General features: G+C 32.6%; 2 protein-coding genes across 4 annotated transcripts; one reads left to right on the top strand and one right to left on the bottom strand.

Annotated features, from left to right (window-relative positions):
- Window positions 1–1,046: 1,046 nt before the first annotated feature.
- LOC127709957 (coiled-coil domain-containing protein 96-like) lies at window positions 1,047–22,465 on the bottom strand. The gene is made up of 13 exons (XM_052215661.1): window positions 22,414–22,465; window positions 18,072–18,231; window positions 11,906–12,100; window positions 10,806–11,029; window positions 10,282–10,426; window positions 9,857–9,990; window positions 9,260–9,307; window positions 8,556–8,709; window positions 6,450–6,643; window positions 4,656–4,775; window positions 3,373–3,465; window positions 2,790–2,927; window positions 1,047–1,382 (listed from the first exon to the last, which is right to left on the bottom strand). Exons 1-13 carry the CDS (start codon window positions 22,426–22,428, stop codon window positions 1,137–1,139), a joined length of 1,866 nt encoding a protein of 621 aa, XP_052071621.1. The 5' UTR covers window positions 22,429–22,465; the 3' UTR covers window positions 1,047–1,136.
- Window positions 12,386–17,509, top strand: LOC127709958 (integrase/recombinase xerD homolog). 3 transcript variants are annotated; one of them, XM_052215664.1, is made up of 3 exons: window positions 12,386–13,842; window positions 15,883–16,035; window positions 17,416–17,509. In XM_052215664.1, exons 1-3 carry the CDS (start codon window positions 13,032–13,034, stop codon window positions 17,430–17,432), a joined length of 981 nt encoding a protein of 326 aa, XP_052071624.1. In that variant the 5' UTR covers window positions 12,386–13,031; the 3' UTR covers window positions 17,433–17,509. The 3 variants fall into 3 exon arrangements, with proteins under 3 accessions (XP_052071624.1, XP_052071623.1, XP_052071622.1); XM_052215663.1 differs by lacking the exon at window positions 17,416–17,509 and having other exon boundaries at window positions 12,386–13,452; window positions 15,874–17,364; XM_052215662.1 differs by lacking the exon at window positions 17,416–17,509 and having other exon boundaries at window positions 15,883–17,364.
- Window positions 22,466–22,517: the final 52 nt, after the last annotated feature.

The raw sequence follows: 22,517 nt of genomic DNA, 5'->3' as shown, positions 1-22,517 counted from the left end.
TATTGATCAATTGATTATTTGCTTTACGTCCAGTGGCAAATATTTTATGCATATTCAGGATGAGAACAAATTTACAATTGATTATACAACAGATAGTTTTGGAATTAACTCTACCAACAGGTATCACACCGGATATCCCAATCCAAAATCCACTAATAGATCCGAATCCCGAGGAGTAATTAATGAAAAGTTTGTAACGGTGGGTAGGTAAAATCTGGATCCGTCTCCCACGGATCTTAATTCCATTTAAATGATGTAAAATTTCAGTCACTTGAATAAAATTTCTGATAAGGGACCAAATCACAAAAACATTTCATTGACAAATGATCCATGAAAATGAGATCACGGTCAAATGAACCCTGTAAGACGGAGATGAAAACCTTACAATCATTTCATACAGGGACTTTAGTTGATCTCTTACTTATAGCATCAGAAACACAGCTTATCAGGAAAACTGAACATTGACCAATGATCCATGAAAATAAGGTCACGTTCAGATGAACCCTGTCAGACAAACATGTACACATTCTATACAACCAATGAAATTAACTTATTACTTATAGTGACTAAGAAATAACATTATCACCGAAACTTAAGGTTGACCAATGAACCATAAAAATGAAGTCAATTTAAGATAAACCCTGTCAGAAGGACATGTTTACCTAACAATAATTTTATATACATTATATAGTTAATCTATCTCTTAAGTTTTGAAAAAGAAAATTAATGACAAAAACCTAACATCGACCAATAAACCATGAAAATGAGATCAAGATCAGATCAACACTGTCAGTTGGACATGTAAGTAATCATTCTATACACCCAATAAACACAGCTGACCTATTACTTACAGTGTCCAAATAAAACCCTTCATTTTGAGATGGGGTCTAATAAACTATATCTTTGAGTTCTTCAATTTTTCACATGCAAATAGCCTACACTCATAACCATACTAATGACCAATGAAACAAATCTAGAAAACCGGAATATTTGATATATCCATTCATACTTCTTTCCAATCTGCAAAAATTCTGTTGAGATACATAAACACTTATTTTACATTTATTTCTGTACATAATAATATAAAACAATAAATATCACAGTCTTATAAAATTGCTTGTCTATTAACAAATTTTTCACCCTCGACTCTGTCGTGCCTGCTCGATTTTGCGTCTAACTTGATTACAGTTTAACGTCAGTTCAGCATGTCTCATTTTTAGCATTTCAAGTCTGTCTTTTAAATCGTCCCCTTCATCTTTTCTCTCTTCAAAATCTCTTAATAATGGTTCATTGCCTAACAGGCCACAATTTTGTCTTAACTTCTGATTGTCTATACGTAAAGCATCTCTGGCTTGTTTTGTCCTTGATAAAATGTCTCTTTTCTGCAAAATAAAAATCAACATATGATTAACGCCAAAAAATAAATCAATAAGAAGCATAATATGATCTGCAAATGTTCATGTTTTTAACTAAATTTTTAGGGTTTCTATCTCACTGACATACTGTACCGCATGATGCTATTCCTATCATAATTTCTGGAGGTGTACTATGATTATTCATAATATGTTCTACTGTAAAAGTGTATTTGGATTTAATTTGAGTCATTCAAATTCAATATAACTTATAACGATTAAAAAATTCACTAAAATAAAGGATTGCTCAATTGTTAATTGTTCCACAATCGCTTGATTCCCAGCATTGAACTCTGACCTAGCATCCAGTTGAAATGGAGAAACCATGTATGACCCAGATGATAACACTTTTCTTGTATATTTAACTTTGAGAAAATAAATGCTATTAAGTTACAATATCAACTTTGGAAACATATCTGAGCCACTAAGAGCATTCAAAAGGGACAACTTTTCCTTTTCTTGAAGGTAATGTTCCCTTTAGTGTCTACATTACTCGTATGAAAAATGCTGAAGTGGGTTACACATCAATGAGACAGCAATGCAAGGTCACAAAAAACCAAATGACATCAAGAGGTCAACAATAAATAAGTGAAGTGTCTGCGACTCTTTTCACAAAAAATATTACCAGTAAAAATACTTATAATAAATAAATAATTCTAAAACCAGTTGTTGGCATGACACGGGTTATGTTCTTCTCATATATTTTATGACGGTATAATACTAAACCCCTAACAGGAGGGATTGTGCCTGATTTTCATATGATGAAGACATAATCTTTCAATCAGTTTAGTTGAGGTCTGGAGCTGGCATGTCAGTAACTGCTAGTAGTCTGTTGTTACTTATGTATTATTGTCATTTTGTTTATTTTCTTTTGTTTCCTATTCTGACATATTTGTTTAGGGGCCAGCTGAAGGACGCCTCCGGGTGCGGGAGTTTCTCGCTGCATTGAAGACCCATTGGTGGCCTTCGGCTGTTGTCTGCTCTATGGTCGGGTTGTTGTCTCTTTGACACATTCCCCATTTCCATTCTCAATTTTATCATAAGTCATGAACATTTCAGTATAAACTTACAATCAATTTTAGTCTTAAGATTTTTAGCGAAAAAAGCCCAAGCACAATATATCAAGTTCTAAATTGCTGAGAGTCTGAAAAACTAGTGAAATTAGACAGAAGCTATTAAAGATTTTCCATCAATATAAAATTCCCTAAAAAAATGTTAAAACAACCGCTGATGAGGTAACCAACTGTGGGCAGATTAAAGAATATGTGGTTGGGTTAAACTAGTTTTTTGAAATCTCAACTCTCATGTTTTCAGTCTTGAAAGAAAGCCACCATGTTCTTATAAATGTTGCACTTAATATAAATCTGAAATATTTACCATAGCTACTTCTTTTTCTACATCTTTGAGCACTTCTTTTTCTCTCAAATTTTCTCCTTGCACAAACTGTAATTTTTCCTTTAGATGTGTTAATACTTGTACAGTGCTGGTTATCTTTTTACGTAATTTCAACAATTCCTGTGAAAAAAACAATATTTTACTTAGTAAGAATCAAACAATGGTTAAAAAAAATCAGTTTACAAAGTAAACTAGAACATTATAAAATTTGATTCTTTGACATTTAATACTTTTTTATAATATACTTTAGCAGTAATACAATCAACAGCAATCATGCTATATCAGTCATCCACAGCTGCAAAGGCTTTATTAAAACCCTAATCTGTACGACGTCATGTCAATCGAATTTTTATTCAAATTTGAAAAAAAAAAAATAAAAAAAAACACATAAAATATACTGGTAGTTCAAAACTTTCATTAACCAGTTGTACTAATAAAAAAAGAAAAGAAAAATATCTATCCAGGGTAGAATAAAAAGTTATCATTTTGATAGACATTTGTTATTTCTGTACTTATGCTGTAGTTCAACATTAAAGAGAATATTAAAAAGGGGAAATAACCCTACCTCATTTCTCTCTTCTATTTTCTCATTATATGTCTGGTTTTCTATCTTCAACTGTTCAAAGTCAATTAAATGCAAACCAGCAGCTAATTCTTCCTAAAATGAAATGTTTTACAATATTATTCTATTTTAAAATGTACTTGTGTTTTACTAATTTTTGTATTATAAACTTTTATGGATTCATATATTTTCATGGAATGATTAAAAATGGAATTTTCGTGGATATTTGATTTCGTGGTTTTCCAAAGTCTGCCTATAGACAATTTGTACTTGTTGAACATTTAAATTCCTGGTTCACCTGTACCCATGAAAATTGATATCGCACGAATAATAATGCATCCACAGAGAAGTGTTTTATTTGTATTGATTTTGATTGTACAATCTATGTATCTTTTTTTCCCCCCACTGAACAAAATTAAAAGGGGGAGGGTTGAGATCTCAAGAAAAATTATGTTCAATTGTATGTTCTTAGTCAGGAACATCATCAGTGGTTGTCTTTAGTTATACCTTTATTGGTTTTTTTTCCAATTTTGGACTTGGGTGTTGATGGCATACATTTGAAACTCTCTACAAAATTAATTCCCCTTTTCTAGACACAGCAATTTAGAGCTTGACATATCTATGGACAATTGTCAAAGGTTGAAAATATGTGCTGAAATTTAATGTCATTTGTGTTTGTTCTTTTCTGTTGTTTGATTGTAGTCTCATTGAAGTATACCTTACATTTCCTTTTATTTTTATCTCTTTTTAAAATAATGTGATTTATTGCAATTTCTGATATCTATTTTGGAGTTTATTATCATTTTCATTTCATCTGTAAAAAGATTAAAAAACTTTTTTTAGTGTATTTACACTTAACAGTGCAGAAGAATTAATGCCTGATATCATAGCACACAGTGTTAAAAGAAATGCAGTACTGCTGTTTCAGGACATCTGGGTGGAATAGACCTTATTGCTATGGGAATTTGCAACACTTGACCAGAGAATTTTCAACACATGAATTATAACGTCATTCAACAATCACTTTTCTTTTTTTGAGTCAGACATTTTCTCTTGTGATTTTAAATTTTACGGAAACTTCTGTGATGATCAGTAATGGTGGACAAATAGTGATAAGATGTATTTAGTAACCATTCTTTTTGCTTTTTTTGCATCAGATATTTGACAAATAGCAATAAGGTGTATTTGGTAACTGTTCATTTTGCTTTTTGTTTACAAAAAGTTGTAAAATCTCATGTACAGCATTAGCACACGATTACGCTGTTGTGATTATAAAGCAATCTAACCTTAGATTTGAGTTCCATTTCTTTTTTCTTTAATTTATTCTTTAATTTGATGTTTTCCAATCGGACATCTACTACATCTGATTCCTTCTTTTTTTCAGCTATCAATGCTTGCTCTATATCCTACAATTAACGTTTAAATATGTACCGTAAATTCAGAAATTATTGCATGCATTTATTATTGCGATTTTTGAAGAATTGACAAATATGCGAGATTAATTATTGCGATTTTAGGAAAATATGAATACAGATATATATGTATCAATTATCAGTGTGTGAGTTACTCACCCAGTTTCATTATAAAGATATTTAAGTTTCTCTACAATTAAGGTTTGCTGTTTTTTTAAACTGATGAAAAACATTACAAAATATGGAATAAAAATTCACAGTCTGAAACAAATGACTTACACCATAACTCATAAATGGGTTTTATTATTTTCTTGAAACTTGAAATATAGGTTTGAAATATATATATAAGTAAGGACTGTTACATTAAAACATACATGGTACCCAGGGAAGGCACTTTAATAAAAGAACAGAGTTCCAATGTCCCCTGCGTTGCACATATTTTATATTTCCAAGGGACATAACTCTTTTTTAAAAAGTTGATCGCCCACCATTATAAAGCTTGTCCGAGATATTGCTGATATTAACCTATAGTATAAGTTTTATAAAAATCTGGCAAGAATTGTACCAGTGAGAGCGCTAACAAAGGCCATTTTCCATAAATTTACTATTTCCAAGGGGCATAACTCTTTCCAAAAAAGTCGATCAGCCACCATTATAAAACTTGTCCGAGATATTGCTGATATTAACCTATAGTATAAGTTTTATAAAAATCTGGCAAGAATTGTACCTGTGAGAGCACTAACAAGACCAGACGGACGGATGCCCAGTATTTCCATGTCCCCTGCAACACGTTACGCGGGGGACAAAAATGGGGTAACCACATATAGAGGCAAATTAAAATTTCACTTACATTTCCACTTTGCAAAAACATAGATGACATCAACCTATAGTTGAGATTTGGAAGTGTCTTCCCTGGGTCATATGTATGTTTTTATGGAACAGCCCTAATACATAATCAATACATAACAATTTTTTTTTATAATCTTATACACATGAATGGTGCATGTTATTTAATGAGATAAATTTGTTATTTTTGAGTACTAGATGGCTTAATTGTTGTTGGCATAAAATCAAGTGGCAAATATTTCTTGCACATTCAGGATCAGAAATAAAAAAAAAAAAATTTTATTGAAGGTTCTGCAGTTGGACGACCAGGATGAGGGTCAGAAAATATTTACTACCACTGGGGAAAAAACCAAATTAAAATGGGTCAGAGACTCAAATGTCTGGGTAAAAAAACTCATAACTTCAAATTTAAAAAATAAATAGGAAAAATACAGTCTCTCTGTCCCCAAAAAGATGTGATCTAATACAAACAAAACTATAAAAAAAAACGGGTACCCTTAATAAAAATCCACTACTGAAAATTGATCAAGTTTCATCATAAGGAAGGTTGTAAATATCCGCAAAATGTATATAAAGTGTTTTTAATATTTTCCATGTGTATACAAACATTCTACAAAGTTTAAAAGCTCTGGGATGAAAAAAGGTACTGTAGGAAAGAGTATTAAATTTACCTGCATCCACTAGCCCTCATTTGTATCATTATCCAATCACATTCAATGTATCAAGACTAAGACTTGACTTTAACCCCATCCACCAGCCCCCATTTTCTACATTATCCAATCAAACTCCATGTTACAAGACTAAAATCTGACTTCAACATACCTTAGGTGGCAGTGGTTTTCCTGATCTATTACTAATAGCATTCAATGCTACTTGTTTTTTAAATTCCATAAATTTATTTCTTTCTTCATCTACTTTTTGTTTTCTTTCTTCACATTTTAATCTCAAATCATCCATTTCTAACTTATACTGTTCTTTTTCTTTACTATCTTGACTTCTGAGCTCATCAAGTTGATCTAAATAAGATTAAAAAATGAATATATATGTTTTTTATAAAACTCATGAAGGTCAAAACATATGCGTTGAGTAAGTATGATTCTGTTCTACAGATAAAATCTTCATCAATGCAATCTAACAATTAACAAAAATGTTTACAATGCACTGGGACTTTTCTTGAAGCGATTCAAGGATAGTTTTGATAAGTTTTACTGTTATTGTAAGAGGTTATGAAGAATTTTTTTTTTACAAACAGCTGTTTTTCTTTTAAGATCTAGCAAAAAAAAGTAAATTCAAAACTCATTTATCAATATCTCATTCACTTTGCAAAGAAAAAAAAATTCGTAAGGGTTCCGCGGAACCCAGTGTCCCGCCTACTTTTGCTGTTAATCGCTGGCTCAACAAAAATGAGGAAAAAAATAAATAAAAATATTCCTCTCTATACTATCTTTTGATTGTAAGTAGCTTCTGTCCAAGTTTGGTAAAAATCCAGGATAGTTTATGAATCTAATAAATGTTTTAAAAACTTAAACTGCAGACTGTATGTAATGTTAACTGGAAGAAAAACAAAGTCCATTTATAAGTAAAATACGGAAAAAATCGAACAAAATTTTAACAAAATTTCCTTCTAGATACTAGCTTTTAATCATAAACAAGCTTCTGTCCAAGTTTGGTACAAATCCAGGATAGTTTAAGAATGTTGTTAAAATTTTAAAAACTTTAACCACAGAGTGAATGTAATGTTAACAGGCAGAAAAACTAAGTCCATTTATAAGTAAAATACGAAAAAAATGGATTTTTTTTTTACAAAATTTACTTCTGGATACTATCTAATGATCATAAACAAGCTTCTTTCCAAGTTTGGTAGAAATCCAGGATAGTTTAAGAAAGTTAATAAAATTTCAAAAACTTTAACCACAGAGTGAATGTAATTTCTTGGCAGAAAAACTAAGTCCATTTATAAGTAAAATACGGAAAAAATGGATTTTTTTTTTACAAAATTTACTTTTGAATATTATCTTATGATCATAAACAAGCTTCTGTCCAAGTTTGGTAGAAATCCAGGATAGTTTAAGAAAGTTATTAAAATTTCAAAAACTTTAACCACAGAGTGAATATTTGTGGATGACGCAGACGATGACGGAATGTAGGATCGCTATGTTTCTCTTTTTCGACAAAAGTCGAAGGCTCGACAAAAATGGTCTAATTCCAACCAAAGATGAGGTACCTTTATGTGACTTCACAACTAAAATTCTTCAGATGTATTTTAATTGACACCTGAGATCAAAATGGACATTTCTGTGGGTGTTCATTGCAAGGAAATTCACTAGAATCTTTTAAAAGTCTATATGTATCCAGTGTTCTCCCCACAAATTTCATATAGCATCCTGGTAAACAGGGAATTTTAAAATACCATCTTATTTCTAGAAATCATAGCATTACATACATAACACTATGATACTCACTGTACACTTTTATAAGTGCAAGAACATGCTATATGATAATTTTAACATGGGTAGGCATTATATTTGTCAGCATTTTACACTTTGCTTTTTGTATGTGTAAAGACGATATCAAATAAAATGCTCACCCATGTTACAATGAGCATAGAGCATGACATACTTTGACCTATAATGGTTTACTTTTACAGATTGTGACTTGGATGGAGAGTTGTCTCATTGGCACTCATACCGCATCTTCTTATATCTATGAAAGAATATTCCTTAAGTATGCTAAAATACATTTCTAGCTACACAACATTCTTATATCAATATAACTAGCATGTACCTTCTCAAGTTTACAAGAGAAAAAAGTTTATTTCACATAATTTTAAATGAACACATCTTTATTCATGACTAATCAACATTATATAAAAACATTTCATAAAAAAACTATGTTTACAAAATTTTGCACGCTAACCATGTTACTTACTTATATATTTAACATATTTAGAATCCTGATCACTGGCAGTTTTGTCATAATCTTGTCTTACATCATCTGCTTTTTTCTTTCTAAAAAATTCTGCTAATTTATGTTGTAACTGGTAGTTCTGTTGTTGTAGCTGCTCTCGTTCTGCCATTATTAGCTGAAAAAGTAATGAAGGATTATATGCAATGGTTTTTTCTCAATATGAATAACCTATGACATTTACTTGAAAATTTAAGAAAACATTGATTGACTGATGTTTGCTTAATGACACCTCAGCAAGAGATGCTATACTGCAGCAACAGATAAGAAAACCAAACAAAGGCAAACAACGAAGAAAAACACATGGCCCAGATAGCCTGACTTGGTACAGGCATAAAAAGTACTAGGGTTAAACCAGTTTTGCGTGCAAACAAACCTTCTGATTTGTCTACCTAGACTATATGTCTTAAAAGTAAATTGCAATTAAAAAAAACCGGCACAGTCCAACTAACTTCAACAAGGAATTAAAAGATGGCACATAACTGAAAAGCAGGGTAAAAATATTCAGATTTCAAAAATATGTAAGAAAACTTTTTCAGATGGAAAATGAAATATTTTTGTGTGTTATTTGAGTTGTTGCTAAATTCATAAATGATATTCTTCCCACACAATGTTGCCACTGTAACCTACTTTATATATTTTTGTATTTTCCGTTTAGGAGTACTTACTGTGTATTTTTCTAACAACTCATCTCTGTCATACTGGGGTTGCAAGTTCTGAAATTAACAAACAAATTATATTATTTACAAAAAAATTAAATAATAAAAAATCATCGTACATTTATTTTTGTATAAGCACATGTCTGATATATCACTACTTAGAAATAACATTTCAGATTAGATGATATAACATATACCATTTTTACATTCCAGGAAAACTGATGCAGCCCTCCTCACGGTAACAGATTTTTTAGCTGCATTGAAGACCTATTGGTGGCCCATGGCTATTTTTGCTCTTTGGTCAGGTTGTTGGCTCTTTGACACATTCCCCATTTTCATTCTCTATTCTATTCAATATACTATTTTTTTATATAGTCCATCATGTTCCGTAAACAAGCTTACAACCATTCCTTCTGTGTATCCATATGTATCCTTCCCATAATAAAGTTACACTAACAGTAAAAAATATTTCAAACATTAAAAATATAAAAAGCACTCAGTTCTTATAAGAGATACTAACAAAAGAGTTCAACTGTCTTTTGACAAGGTAATCAATTGGATTTTTTATTTACACCAGAGCAACCCCAAGCAAAAAAAATCACATACATATTCTTCTTCTTCTTCTTCATCCTCCTCATCTTCTTCAACTTCTTCTCTACCTTCTTCTTCTTTCTGTACAGCCTCCTCATCCTCCTCCATAAAAGGTGACATGTGTCCATCTCTCATCTCTGTTTCTGAAGCTATGAAAGAAAACAAACTAAATAAAACTATTTGCTTTTGGTGATTTTTTTCAGGTAATTGTCTGAACATTAATTCATATTTCTAGAGAGTTCAGTTTTTCGGGTAGTTTTTTTCTTATTTTGTTCTGACTTCTGTTTACATTTCTGGATCAAACTAGCTGAAATTTTGAATACAGGAAAAATTATCAATTCAGAGAATAGAGATATGTATTAATGTTAAACTTGAGGAAAATTTTCCTTACAAAATTGTTGAATACTTCATTATTTCTTCTAAGCAACATAAAAACTTACGAGGTCTGGACCTTTCTGGAGTACCAGGTTCCAAGATATCTGGTTTGACCTCTGGGGCAGGACTTCCCTCACGGGATAATTTCTCTGCTACCTCTACGCCTGTACCATCCTCTTCTGGTCGTTCCCCTTCAGCAAATGTATCACTCTGTAAATAAATGTCAAATATAAATATAGATCATAAGTTAATAGCATGAATTTTAAACAGATTCCAATGAACCTAAGAATAATCAATATGAAGTCCATACACCACTGAAAAATAAGATTTTCATAATAAATGTTTCTTGTAGAATGTTAAAAAAGAGGCGAAATGTACCAAAACCATAGCAGGCAAGTAATAAATTGTATTTAAATTTTACCAAGAGCTCTTATTATACGTTAAACTTGTCAGGTGTTAAAACCAAAATTACTCCTGTTAATGTGACGATTGTGATCAGTTGCTAAAAACTGGTTTTTACTTATTTGATATATGCTGAAAACTTTTCATGACTAATTTTCAAATAGATCAATTTTGAATAATTACTTACTTGAGGTACAGGTGATTTTGATCCAGCTTCCTCTCCTTCCTTTTGCTCTCCTTCTTCAGTAGGTTTCTCTCCCTCTTCACCAGCAGGAGTAGCAGCTGTCTCTCCTTCACCTTCAGGTTCACCTTCACCTTCTGGCTTTTGTTCACCTTCACCTTCTAGTTTTTGTTCACCTTCACCCTCAGGCTGACCTTCACCTTCAGGCTTCTGCTCAGCTTCACCTTCACCTGAAATAACACATAATTTGTATATAATTCCTACGATGCATAGTAGAGATACAGTACCAATTAGTGGTGAAAGATTTAATGAAAATCAATTCAACTTTGAAGATGTACAACGTGAATCTTCATTTTGTCATGAAAAATATTAATCAATAAGAATTTACAATGCATACTTTTGCATCAACCTAAACTACTTCATCTAGTCAAGAAAGAGTATTCCAATTTGTTGTTAGGTTTGATGCCCAAGGGCTGGTACTTCTTACTAGGCTTGTTTAATTAATGCAATTCTTAAGAGAATATATGTATATATGTCCATGCAATTGTTTTTCGTTTGCCTTCAGAATTTGCTTGATCTAAATGTGTAGCAATTCTGGTTCAAGTGTTCTTGATTTTCTGGTTTTAAACATGTTAAACAGCCAAAAATAGGAAAATTTCAGTGATTTCAAAAGTGTTTTCAAATACAACCATGGAATATAAAAATAGCACTCTGGATTTCTCTTTTGAATTATTTCACATTTTGTCATGCCCAGGCCTTTTATAGCTTATCATATGGTATAGGTTTTGCTCATTGTTAAAGGTTGTACAGTGACCTATAGTTGTTTATATCCTCGTCCTTTAATCTCTGGTGGATATTTCTCTCATTGGCAATCATACCACATCTCCTTATTTTTACTTTTTCCCTAAAATTATATCACCTTATGTACATGTATAACACATTCTAACATAATAATCTATTCAGATAGCACCATGGTATTATAGAGCTATAAGGCTCTGGGGAGCAAACTGACTGTTTTATTAGTACCATATATTCTATTTTCATTGTACATCACTAATATTAGGTCACCATGATTTAAATTTTATTGATTTGCCAGTGTGAATTACCTTCAGCTTTCTTTTCCTCTCCTTCAGTCTCTCCTTTCTGTTCCTCTCCTCCTTCTGCAGGTGTTTCTTCTGTTTTCTCTTCTCCTCCTTCAGCAGCAGGAGAACTTGCTTCCTGTTTTTCTCCCTCCCCTGTCTCAGTTGGTGTCTGTTCTTCTGTTGCATTGTTTGTTGCATCACCCTCAACTTTGACCTCAGCTGAAATGCAAAAAAATATCATTTACAAAATGGATCTCGGCCAATATACCTAATGAACCAAAGCAAAAATGAGCCATCAAACATATGCAAGTTTAAGGTATGGGCAGAGGAATTGAGGAAAAGGCTAACACTACCGCCTACATGAAATGAATTGTGCATATTGACCCATCTATGATAAATTACCAATACAATGCCGAAGCTTTTGACACCTTCATAAAATACAAAAAATCTACATGATCTTGATTCATTTTTTTCATTAAAGTGGAATAATGTCTCATTACAAATGTATTTATAAAGGTTACTCGGGAACACGTGTATTTGTTTACTTTTAACACGTGTGTTTAAATCAAAACATGTTTATGTTTAATTTGATTGGACCATCAGTAAGTTATTACCGGTTTAAGTTATATCAATCATGATAACTTCATGCTAGAATTTTAGCGCTAAAATTATAATAAGATATCTAGAATTGTCATTCGAGGTTCGCCTATCCGACAGAAAGGTTCGTTTTTTCTTAAATCGCCACTTGGTAAAATGTCCGAATCTTCTCCACGTCTGGAATTGAATGAAGACATACTACTCGAAGGAGATAATAGTTTACCGCCACCTAATATTCATAAAGCAGCTGATAAGTCGTCTGATTTGGTAGATACTGTAGAGCTTTTTAAGACAATTTTAGACAGCAAGTTAGGTGAGTTGAAATCTGAACTCATACAAGAACAAGATTGCCTTAAGAGAAAAATTAAGGAGGACGTCACTCTAAAATTTAAGGGGGAAGGAAACAGATTTCAGTACACCTTTAACGAGGAATTATTAGACACTGTTAATAAACTTTCAAAATTCATCCCTAACTCCAATACTCAAGCCTATAGATTAGTTCTTGACATAACTGATAAGATCAAAAGCCGTAATAAGAAAATACGCATAGCTGATGCTTCCCCTGCTGGTTGGGGAACCGTTAGGGAATACGAATCCAATGCCGTGGCTTCAGATTCTGAAGATGAGAGAAAGATACGACAAGCTGAGACCAGAGCTATCCGTACCTCCAAGGAGAAGTCAAAATCTCGCCAGCAACCTTACCCAAAAAATCCGCCTCGTCAACAACCTGCGGAATCTTATGGTAACCCTGCTTACGCTCAGCATTATCAACGTAATCAGCAACAGCCCTTTCGTGGGAGCTTCGCAAGGCGTGAGCCTTGCTCAATCGACACGTGCCACTACTGCAAGCAACAAGGCCACTGGAGAAAAAACTGTCCTCTTCTCGCCAGTCTCAGGTCATCCAACAGCAACTCCACAACCTACCAGAAGTAGTAAAGTAGGGCCTGAACGTCACTCTCCAGTCATTGTGAATGATAAGTATTTAGACACTATTAATGACCAATTTTCTACATGTTTTGTTGATAACGATTATATAGAATCTTTTTTAGATCAAGTTCAATATTTTGAAAATTGTCAGTCATATGATAAATTTAAAGGGGTGAAAGGTAGATTAGCTTGTCATGTAAAGTATTGGGAAAATATAGGTGCTTGTCCTTTTGTGCTTGATACAATAAAAAATGGTTATGTTATTCCATTTATAGATACACCTTTTAAAATGTACCACAGAAATAATAGATCAGCACGGCAGAATACTGAATTTGTCACAAAGTCAATTGAAGATTTAGTTCAAATAGGTTGCGTAATTAAAGTGCCTTTTCAACCATATGTGGTAAATCCATTGAGTGTTGCTACTCAAAAGTCCGGTAAGAAACGACTTATTTTAGATATGAGTCAATTGAATAAACACATAAAGCGCGAAAAAATAAAATTTGAGGATTGGAAGTTAGCTATACAATATTTTGACAAAGATATGTATCTGTTTAAGTTTGATTTAAAATCTGGTTATTTTCACTTAGACATATGCTCACAGCAACAGACTTTCTTAGGTTTTCAGTGGGAAGGTCAATTTTATTGCTATACTGTTTTAGCTTTCGGAATTACTACCGGTCCGTACATTTTTACTAAATGTTTGAGGCCACTAGTAAAATTTTGGCGTGGAAACGGTATAAAAGTTGTTTTGTATTTAGATGATGGATTTGGCATGAGTCCAGATGAAAATACATGTAATGAGCAATCGTCCTTCGTAAAAAGGTCTTTGATTGATGCTGGTTTCCTTATTAACGAGGAGAAGTCTGTTTTTAAACCTGTTACCGAGTTAGAATGGTTGGGAATAGTTTGGAACTCGAAAGAATACAAATTATCTATTACTCAACCTCGAGTTGACGATTTGATTTTCTCATTGAATGTAATTTTGGCTAAATTTCCCTATGTTACAGCTAGATCTTTAGCTCAGGTTGTAGGTAGAATTATTTCTATGACTCCCGTAATCGGAAATGTGGCTAGAATTATGTCAAAGTTCTGTTACATGGAAATTGAAAGTAGAATTGGGTGGGATATTCCCATTACAGGGTACAAACCCGTCGAGGTTTTATCAGAGTTAAAGTTCTGGTTAGAAAATGTCACCATGATTAACTATCGTAATTTATGTCATTACAGTAAATCTTCTGTTGTCATATACTCAGATGCTAGTAATATTGCCGCTGGTGCATACACCGTTGAATTAGAAAATAAGATTTTCCATAAGATGTGGACATGTAGTGAAACGGTACAAAGCTCCACATGGAGAGAGCTGAAAGCATAATAGAGTTGGCCCTTTTTTCTTTTAAGAATAGTTTCACAGGAAAAACTATAAAGTGGTTTACTGACAATCAAAATTGTGTCAAAATTGTTAATTCGGGAAGTATGAAAGAAAATCTTCATGTTATAGCAAAATCTATTTTTTCATTTTGCATTCAAAAAGGAATATCAATTGACATTCAATGGATTCCCAGAAAAGAAAATGAAAAGGCTGATTATATCAGCAAAATGGTTGATTTCGAGGACTGGGGAGTCACACATATATTTTTCAATTTTTTAAATGATATGTGGGGTCCTTATTCGATTGACAGGTTTGCAAGTGTCGAAAATAGAAAAGTTATGAGATTTAACTCCTTATTTTGGCAACCTGATTCTGAAGCAGTTGATGCATTTTCTCAAGTTTGGACCAATGAAAATAATTGGCTAGTTCCACCAATTAATCTTGTGATACGATCGATTAAACACATTATAGCTTGTAAAGCTCGAGGCACGTTAGTTGTGCCTAAGTGGATTTCTGCTGCATTCTGGCCTTTGATATTCGATAAACATCTGATTTATCAAGATTACGTAAAAGATGTTATTGTGTTTAAAAATACTGATGGTATTTATAAGCAAGGTTCGAATAAGAATACGATATTCGGAATTGAACCGTTTGGTTCGCCAGTTTTGGCTGTTTTGCTAGATGCATCTTAGACATGGCCCTAATATATATAGATATATTTTAGCAGGCATGGTCTGTTTGTGACATGGCCCTAATATATATATAGATATATTGTAGCAGTCATGGTCTGTTTGTGACATGGCCCTAGTATATGTATATTGTAGCAGGCATGGGTGTTTATGTTGACATGGCCCTAGTATCGGTAATGATATTGTAGCAGGCTTGGTTTTTTATTTGACATGGCCCTAGTATCTATAATGATATTTTAGCAGGCATGGTAATTTGTTTTACAGTTTATGGCCCTAGTATCTATAAAGATATTGTAGCTGGCGTTGAAATATTTGAATATATATTATATTTTACTGTGTATAGAAATCTGAAATATGCTAATAATTCGTCCTCTGTATATGTATATAAAATGTTATTGCAATTTTACGTTTTTCAGATATTTTTTCAGTAGGACATTGGTCAGACTTTAATTCACAAGTTGCCTCTAATAATGATCTCAGCAGTTTGTTCAAACAGTTACCAGAATTCCTTCTTTCGTCCAAGGCTGCGAGTACTCAGAAGAAATATAGATATGCCTTCAATTCATGGTGTAAGTGGACTAGTCAATATTCTTTTTCACCATTGCCAGCATCTCATTTACATATTTCTTTATATTTAATTCATTTGTCTGAAACTGCAAAATCGGTTTCAAAATTAAATGATGCTTTTTACGCCATAAAATGGGCACATAAATTAGCTGGCGTTGCTGATCCCAGTGAAAATAATCTAGTTGCATCTGTTCTTGAAGGGGCTCATAGAAAAATAGGTCATTCAGTTGTCAAAAAAGAACCTATCACACCGCATATTTTGAAAAATATTGTATGTAAATATGCTAATAATACTTGTAATTTAAAAGATGTAAGAATAGCATGTATGTGTTTATTAGCCTATGCTGGCTTTTTAAGATTCTCCGAGTTAGCTAACTTGAGAAGGTCTGATATACAGTTTTCCCCTACTTACCTTACACTTCATTTAGTCAAGAGTAAAACTGATGTATATAGGGAAGGGAAAGATGTTGTCATTTCAAAAACAGGGAATATTACATGCCCGGTAGATGTACTTCAGCGTTATCTAAAGTTAGCTAACATTCCTGAAGAATCGAATGATTTTATTTTTAGATCTATTTGTTATTGTAAATCTTTGAATATATACAAACTTAGAAAGAGTAGTCATATTTCTTACACCAGAGCCAGAGAGTTATTGTTATCTGCACTTGACAGTTTAGGTCTTGATAAAAAACAGTTTGGCTTACATAGTTTGAGGTCAGGAGGAGCTACTGCCGCGGCAGAAGCTGGAATAGATGACCGGTTGTTTAAGAAACACGGGAGATGGAAAAGTGATAAAGCCAAAGATGGTTATGTTAAAGAGAGTATACTCAACAGATTGTCAGTATCTAAGAATTTAGGATTGTAATTTATATTGTTTGTCCCCCCTTTTTCTTTATGTCCCTTTCTTTATCAATCGAAGCTTTCTGTGCTGTCGGGGCGAGCTGATAACCAAAAACTGTGTTGAGTTTTTACTTTGTAAATGCTTTATGTTCGTTTGAAGTATTGAATAAGAACATAAATGTATTTATAAAGGTTACTCGGGAACACGTGTATTTGTTTACTTTTAACACGTGTGTTTAAATCAAAACATGTTTATGTTTAATTTGATTGGACCATCAGTAAGTTATTACCGGTTTAAGTTATATCAATCATGATAACTTCATGCTAGAATTTTAGCGCTAAAATTATAATAAGATATCTAGAATTGTCATTCGAGGTTCGCCTATCCGACAGAAAGGTTCGTTTTCCCACCCACCCACCCCTTTTATTAAGACTTCATAGGAATGTGAATCAGTATGTTATGTAGAAAATAGTTGATAAAATACATGTATGTAAATCGAAATGATTTTTTCTTCAACTTATAGAACATTTTTCTATTGTAGATTGTGTTTATATGTGATGGCAGCGGTCGATGACAGCAAATTGGACATTTGTTTATTGTTTATAATAAAAATAAGCTTTCTGTGCTGTCGGGGCGAGCTGGTAACCAAAAACTGTGTTGAGTTTTTACTTTGTAAATGCTTTATGTTCGTTTGAAGTATTGAATAAGAACATAAGGGGTGAATATTTTGTTTACTCTGGTCGAAATGAATAACTTTAAAGGAAATATGGAGTATACTTCACAGTGTCATTAAGACAAGGATTAAACAATACAATAAAAAAGATACAGATCAACATAAGGTCTTCAGCATCAGAAAAATGTATATATACAATATATTATATCAAGCACCAAATCACATTGAGTTGAGACAAGCCATGATTAAATTCAACAGAAGCTACCAAAACTCCTAAAAATTACAGTTTTCTTCAGTTAAAGTTCTATAGAAAATCTGAATATTTCAAAACTACTTTTTCTTTTTCATGGAATCCAACCAATCATAACAGCATTAATTTTCCTTTCATGTAACATTTATATTTGCCTACTTTAATGAATCTCGAGCTTTGTTTCACAATTTACTTCTGCAGATGTTTTTTTCACAATAAAATTAAATACAACAATACTAAAGGGGAAGATTAAAAATAATGTGTATTAGCATACCTTGAGGAGTCTCAGGCTTTGTTTCACCCTGTACTTCTGGTTCTGCAGGGGTCTCTGTGGCTTGTTCTGTCGGAGTATCACCCTGTCCATTTTCAGCAGGTGGGGTCACTGCTTTTTCTTGTGCTGGTTCTTCAGCAGGAGCTGGAGAAGCTGCTTTCTCCTAAAAATGGGTTCATAAATTATGTTGTTACTTTTAGCCCTTTGTTAGTGAATTAAATAAAATGTTCACTATATCTAGAAAAAATATATCAAAATTGGTAAGGATTTTCAAATGTTGAATGATCATAATGATGAGCAAGGAAACATTCATTCATATACATGTAGTTTTATTATTATTTAATAGAGGCATATTGAACTGACTTAACAAAATGTGATGCATGTCTGGAAAAGAGGAGTCTTGGTGCAAATGTTCCAACTGGAAACAAAAAATTGATGCTGGCAATTTTTCTAGCAACAATTTATCATTTACAAGAACTTTTTCTGCAAATTTTTAATCAATTGCTACCATGTGGAGAGCATGACTGGCAAATATTGAAGAATTTCATTTAGAAGGATGATAGTTTGTCAGCACTTGTTTTTACTTTCTTACTTTTAATTATAGTTGGAAAAATACATCAAAGTGGAAACAGGATTTCACATTAGAAGTAGGACTATAACAAAGAATTTAACCATATATATATACATAACAGGCAAACAGGAAAAATGACTATAAATGATAGTGGCTGACAATATAAAAATAAGGAGAAGTGATATGATTGCCAACGAGACAACTTTCCACCAGAGTCCAAATGATGTGGATGTATGCAACTAAGGGTGACTGTACTGCCTTCATTTAAAATTTCATACATGTAGTTTTAAGTGATGTCAGCGGAATGATCACACAAACAAAATTACCCTAATTAAATGCAGTTTCTAAAATCTAATACGACATCTAATTTTTCAATTTTTGTGGATAAAATCTACTGAGAATTTCTATCTTTCTTATTTCTTATTATACATTGTATAGTGGAACTCTTCCTTTTTTCAATATATCTCATGTTCACTAAGGAAAAGAATGCCAGATGAAGGTCCCTTAAAAAAACGAAGGCCAAAATATTTACAAATCTCCTTTATTGTACACCAACATACTGACTACTGAGGATATCTTCAACAGTGGTCTCGTTAGCCCAAAATAGAAGGGTGCCGCACCCTGGGTGCCCTCAGCCACGACCTGGGTGCCTTCAACCGCGCCCTTCTGCCCTGACGCCTTTTTCCCAAAAAACCCTTGTGCCGTTTTGGTAAAATTGCATTTTGTTTCATCGATTTCTTATCACAAAGTTAAATTACATATATGACACCAGGTGATTGCCCCCAGGTTAATCATGTCATTACAATCAATTACAGTGGATAAGACTTCAAAGGTGTTAATAACTAGGTAATTTAATTAAGACAATGTACCTTTTTGTCATAAATTTGATGAATGTGTCAAGAGTGTTTTTAGCTTGGGTCGGCATTTTCGATCTTTCATGACTTTAGAATAGAATTTAAGTCATCAAAATACAACTATGCCTTCACAGAAACGCCGTCCATCTCAACTTGTGAGCGACAAGCAAACAGTTAACGTGTTAGAAATTAATTTTGGAGTTACTTCCCCTGTTTTAGCTTATTACAAATTTGTGCTCCTAAAATATCATCTAGTACTAAAAATAGGACTAAATTACCAATTGAATACAAAATTATATAAGAATGTTACCTTAAGGATATTAACTGTCTTTGAACATACCAAAAAAAATATATTGCAATTTATTTTTGATAATCATACTTTTAGCAATCCATGTTCTATACATTGTCAATTAAGAAATTTATAAGTTCAATTGTCATGATGATGTCAAGCTGCAATCCTACATAAATGGGTAGTGTGAAGTTAAACTATCATGACATCAACTTGTTGAAGCTTTACTAAAAAAATTTCTTAACACAAACAATGAAAAAAAGTTTTGAGGGCCAAACTCTAGCTGAAAATTTTGAAATAAGACAACTCTGTCACATGTATGCTAAACTATGAGATGTTTAGTTTATGTTGGTTTTTTTTTTGGAAAAGGGGAGGGGGGAGAATAGTAAGTTAATTTGCCTCTATTGGTTTATAGTGATGTGATGTATGAATGTGTATTTTATGAACATGTCGTATGAATTACATTTTCTAATGCAAATTTTATAGAATAAATAATCAAAACAACAAATTATGCATCTTTATTAACAACATATACAGTAATAATAAAGAATGTGAACTCGAGATACACACAGAAACGTAGACAAAAGAAATGAGCAGTGCCTTTTCCTTTCATAAAAATGTGCCCTGCCCTCCACTGGCACCCTGCCCCTTTTGATTTCTAGCTGGAGCACTGTTCAAGAGCTGCAAGATTTGTGCACAACACCTAAACAGACCAAATACCTGGTTGTGTCACTAATATGGTTAAAACATTAAAATGGGAAAGCCTTGAAGAACAGAATTATACATGTTATTCAAGATCCAGCATGATCTAATTGACAAAGATCAACAAAATCTGACACCAAACAATAACTGGAACAGAGGTAAAATAGTTTTAATTGTGAAATATTGCAAACATTTTTAAATGTAAATAGCCGAGAGAACTTTCTGTTTTGCCTGACACTGCACAAAGTTTTTGCACACAACCAAAAGTGTTTCCTGCAGCTTTTCAAAAAAGGGCAGGGTAATTTTTTTCTCAGAGGGCACTCTTAGCGCGATTGGCTACACTATATAAAGGGCACCCTTTGTGTGATTGACTACACCTTTTCAGCACTATTTACATACATGTAGATATAAAGGCAATGTTATGGATAGGGATTTAATCGAAATATACCATTGTTTCATATTTATTGGTAAGAAATAAAGGAATGTACATGTACAATGTATACTACATGTATATTAGGTTATTAACTTAATTCCTTTTTGTAATAAAATTATCACTTCTAGACTCAGCTAATAGAATCTTGATAGTGCAACTGCCTCATTTCAATCAATAACTCCAGTTATAAATTTTAATACTGGATCACATACTGCATGAGGCTGATTGCCTAAGGATGTGTTGTGAAAGTGGACTTATGCATATGCAATGCATTGCTTTTTAGCTGCACATCAAAATTAGTGCCAAATACTTTTTGGATCTCAAATGCCCAGTTTATAACAATCAAAGCTACCTTAGTTCATAACTTTACAAAATATTGTAGGCTATCCAAGGATATGTATAGCAAGACTTACTACACAAATTTTTATGCTATTCATCTTTTTTTCCATCTAAATCTGCTTTTTTTTTTTTTGTTTTTTTTTATTGAAACGTTGTTGATTTTTCGTACTAATCAAAACTATATCAGCTATAATTCTTAACTTTTAATTTTATTTAGATAACAACAGTTTAAAAGCCATCGTAAATTCACGCCAAATCCGACGCCCTGAGCAACCAAATAATAGAAAATATAAACAAACAGCAGATTGTTTACATAATCGGTGGTAATGTTCATCCCATGCATGGTAAAATCATAACTCAAACGATCGCCTGGTTCCCTCTTAAATTGTCTACATCTTAAATTCATAGAGGTACAAATCGATGTTGTTCTTATTAGATTCAATCATGAACCGTATTTGTACTCTGTCCCCTCAAAACTGTTCAAACATAATTACGATATTCAATAAAATGTCTGCCATTGAAATTTTGATTTCGTTCAAAGGAAATAACTTGAAATGGTCTTACTAAAAGATGAATCACAGAACCGATATTAAGTAACTGCTGGGCGTTATATTATACGACGGAAAAGGGCATAGCGCCAAATTTGTTTCTTAAAAAGGGCAGGGCGCCATACCACGCCAAAACCTCCTGTAGGAAACACTAACCAAGCAAATTCAAATTTTGAATTCTTGTTCCTTACCTAGAAGAAGGAGTGATAGTTCGTAAGGTAACAGATTGCAAGAGGACATGTCACTGTACTTGCAAACATTATATGATTATTCTGACTACGAGCCAACCAGTCTTTGTTCTATTCCTTATTGCTGCATGCTAAGCTTAAAAACCGCAAACACCAATTTTCTTATCATTGACACAGCCAGGGATCGAATTTTTGTGTGATATAGACAAAATAAAATCATGAACTGCACAAATTCTTTTTTTATGTGATCAAAAAAACAAGAGAAAATCATCAATTATTTGCTTGTAATAAATGTATCTGTCTTCTAATGACCAAATTAAAAATTTGCTACTTTTCATAAACTCAATCGAAAAAATAAAGTGTTGAAAAGTATGTTTGTGTTTATCTACAGAAGTTTGATTTTAAAAAACTCATTTCCCACCTCTTGGTCAGCCATTTTTGTTGTTAGGGAAAACAATGTAGATGGCGTTGCAATTTTCCCTCCAATTAAAACATTTTTGTAAATTAGTTTTCAAATGACTAGCA

The sequence above is a fragment of the Mytilus californianus genome, unplaced genomic scaffold (assembly GCF_021869535.1).
Source record: "Mytilus californianus isolate M0D057914Y unplaced genomic scaffold, xbMytCali1.0.p SCAF_7, whole genome shotgun sequence".
In the NCBI taxonomy this organism is placed as follows: Eukaryota; Metazoa; Mollusca; class Bivalvia; order Mytilida; family Mytilidae; genus Mytilus; species Mytilus californianus.
Note: the sequence above shows the minus strand (reverse complement) of the source record. Positions and strands in the feature narration are given on the sequence as shown.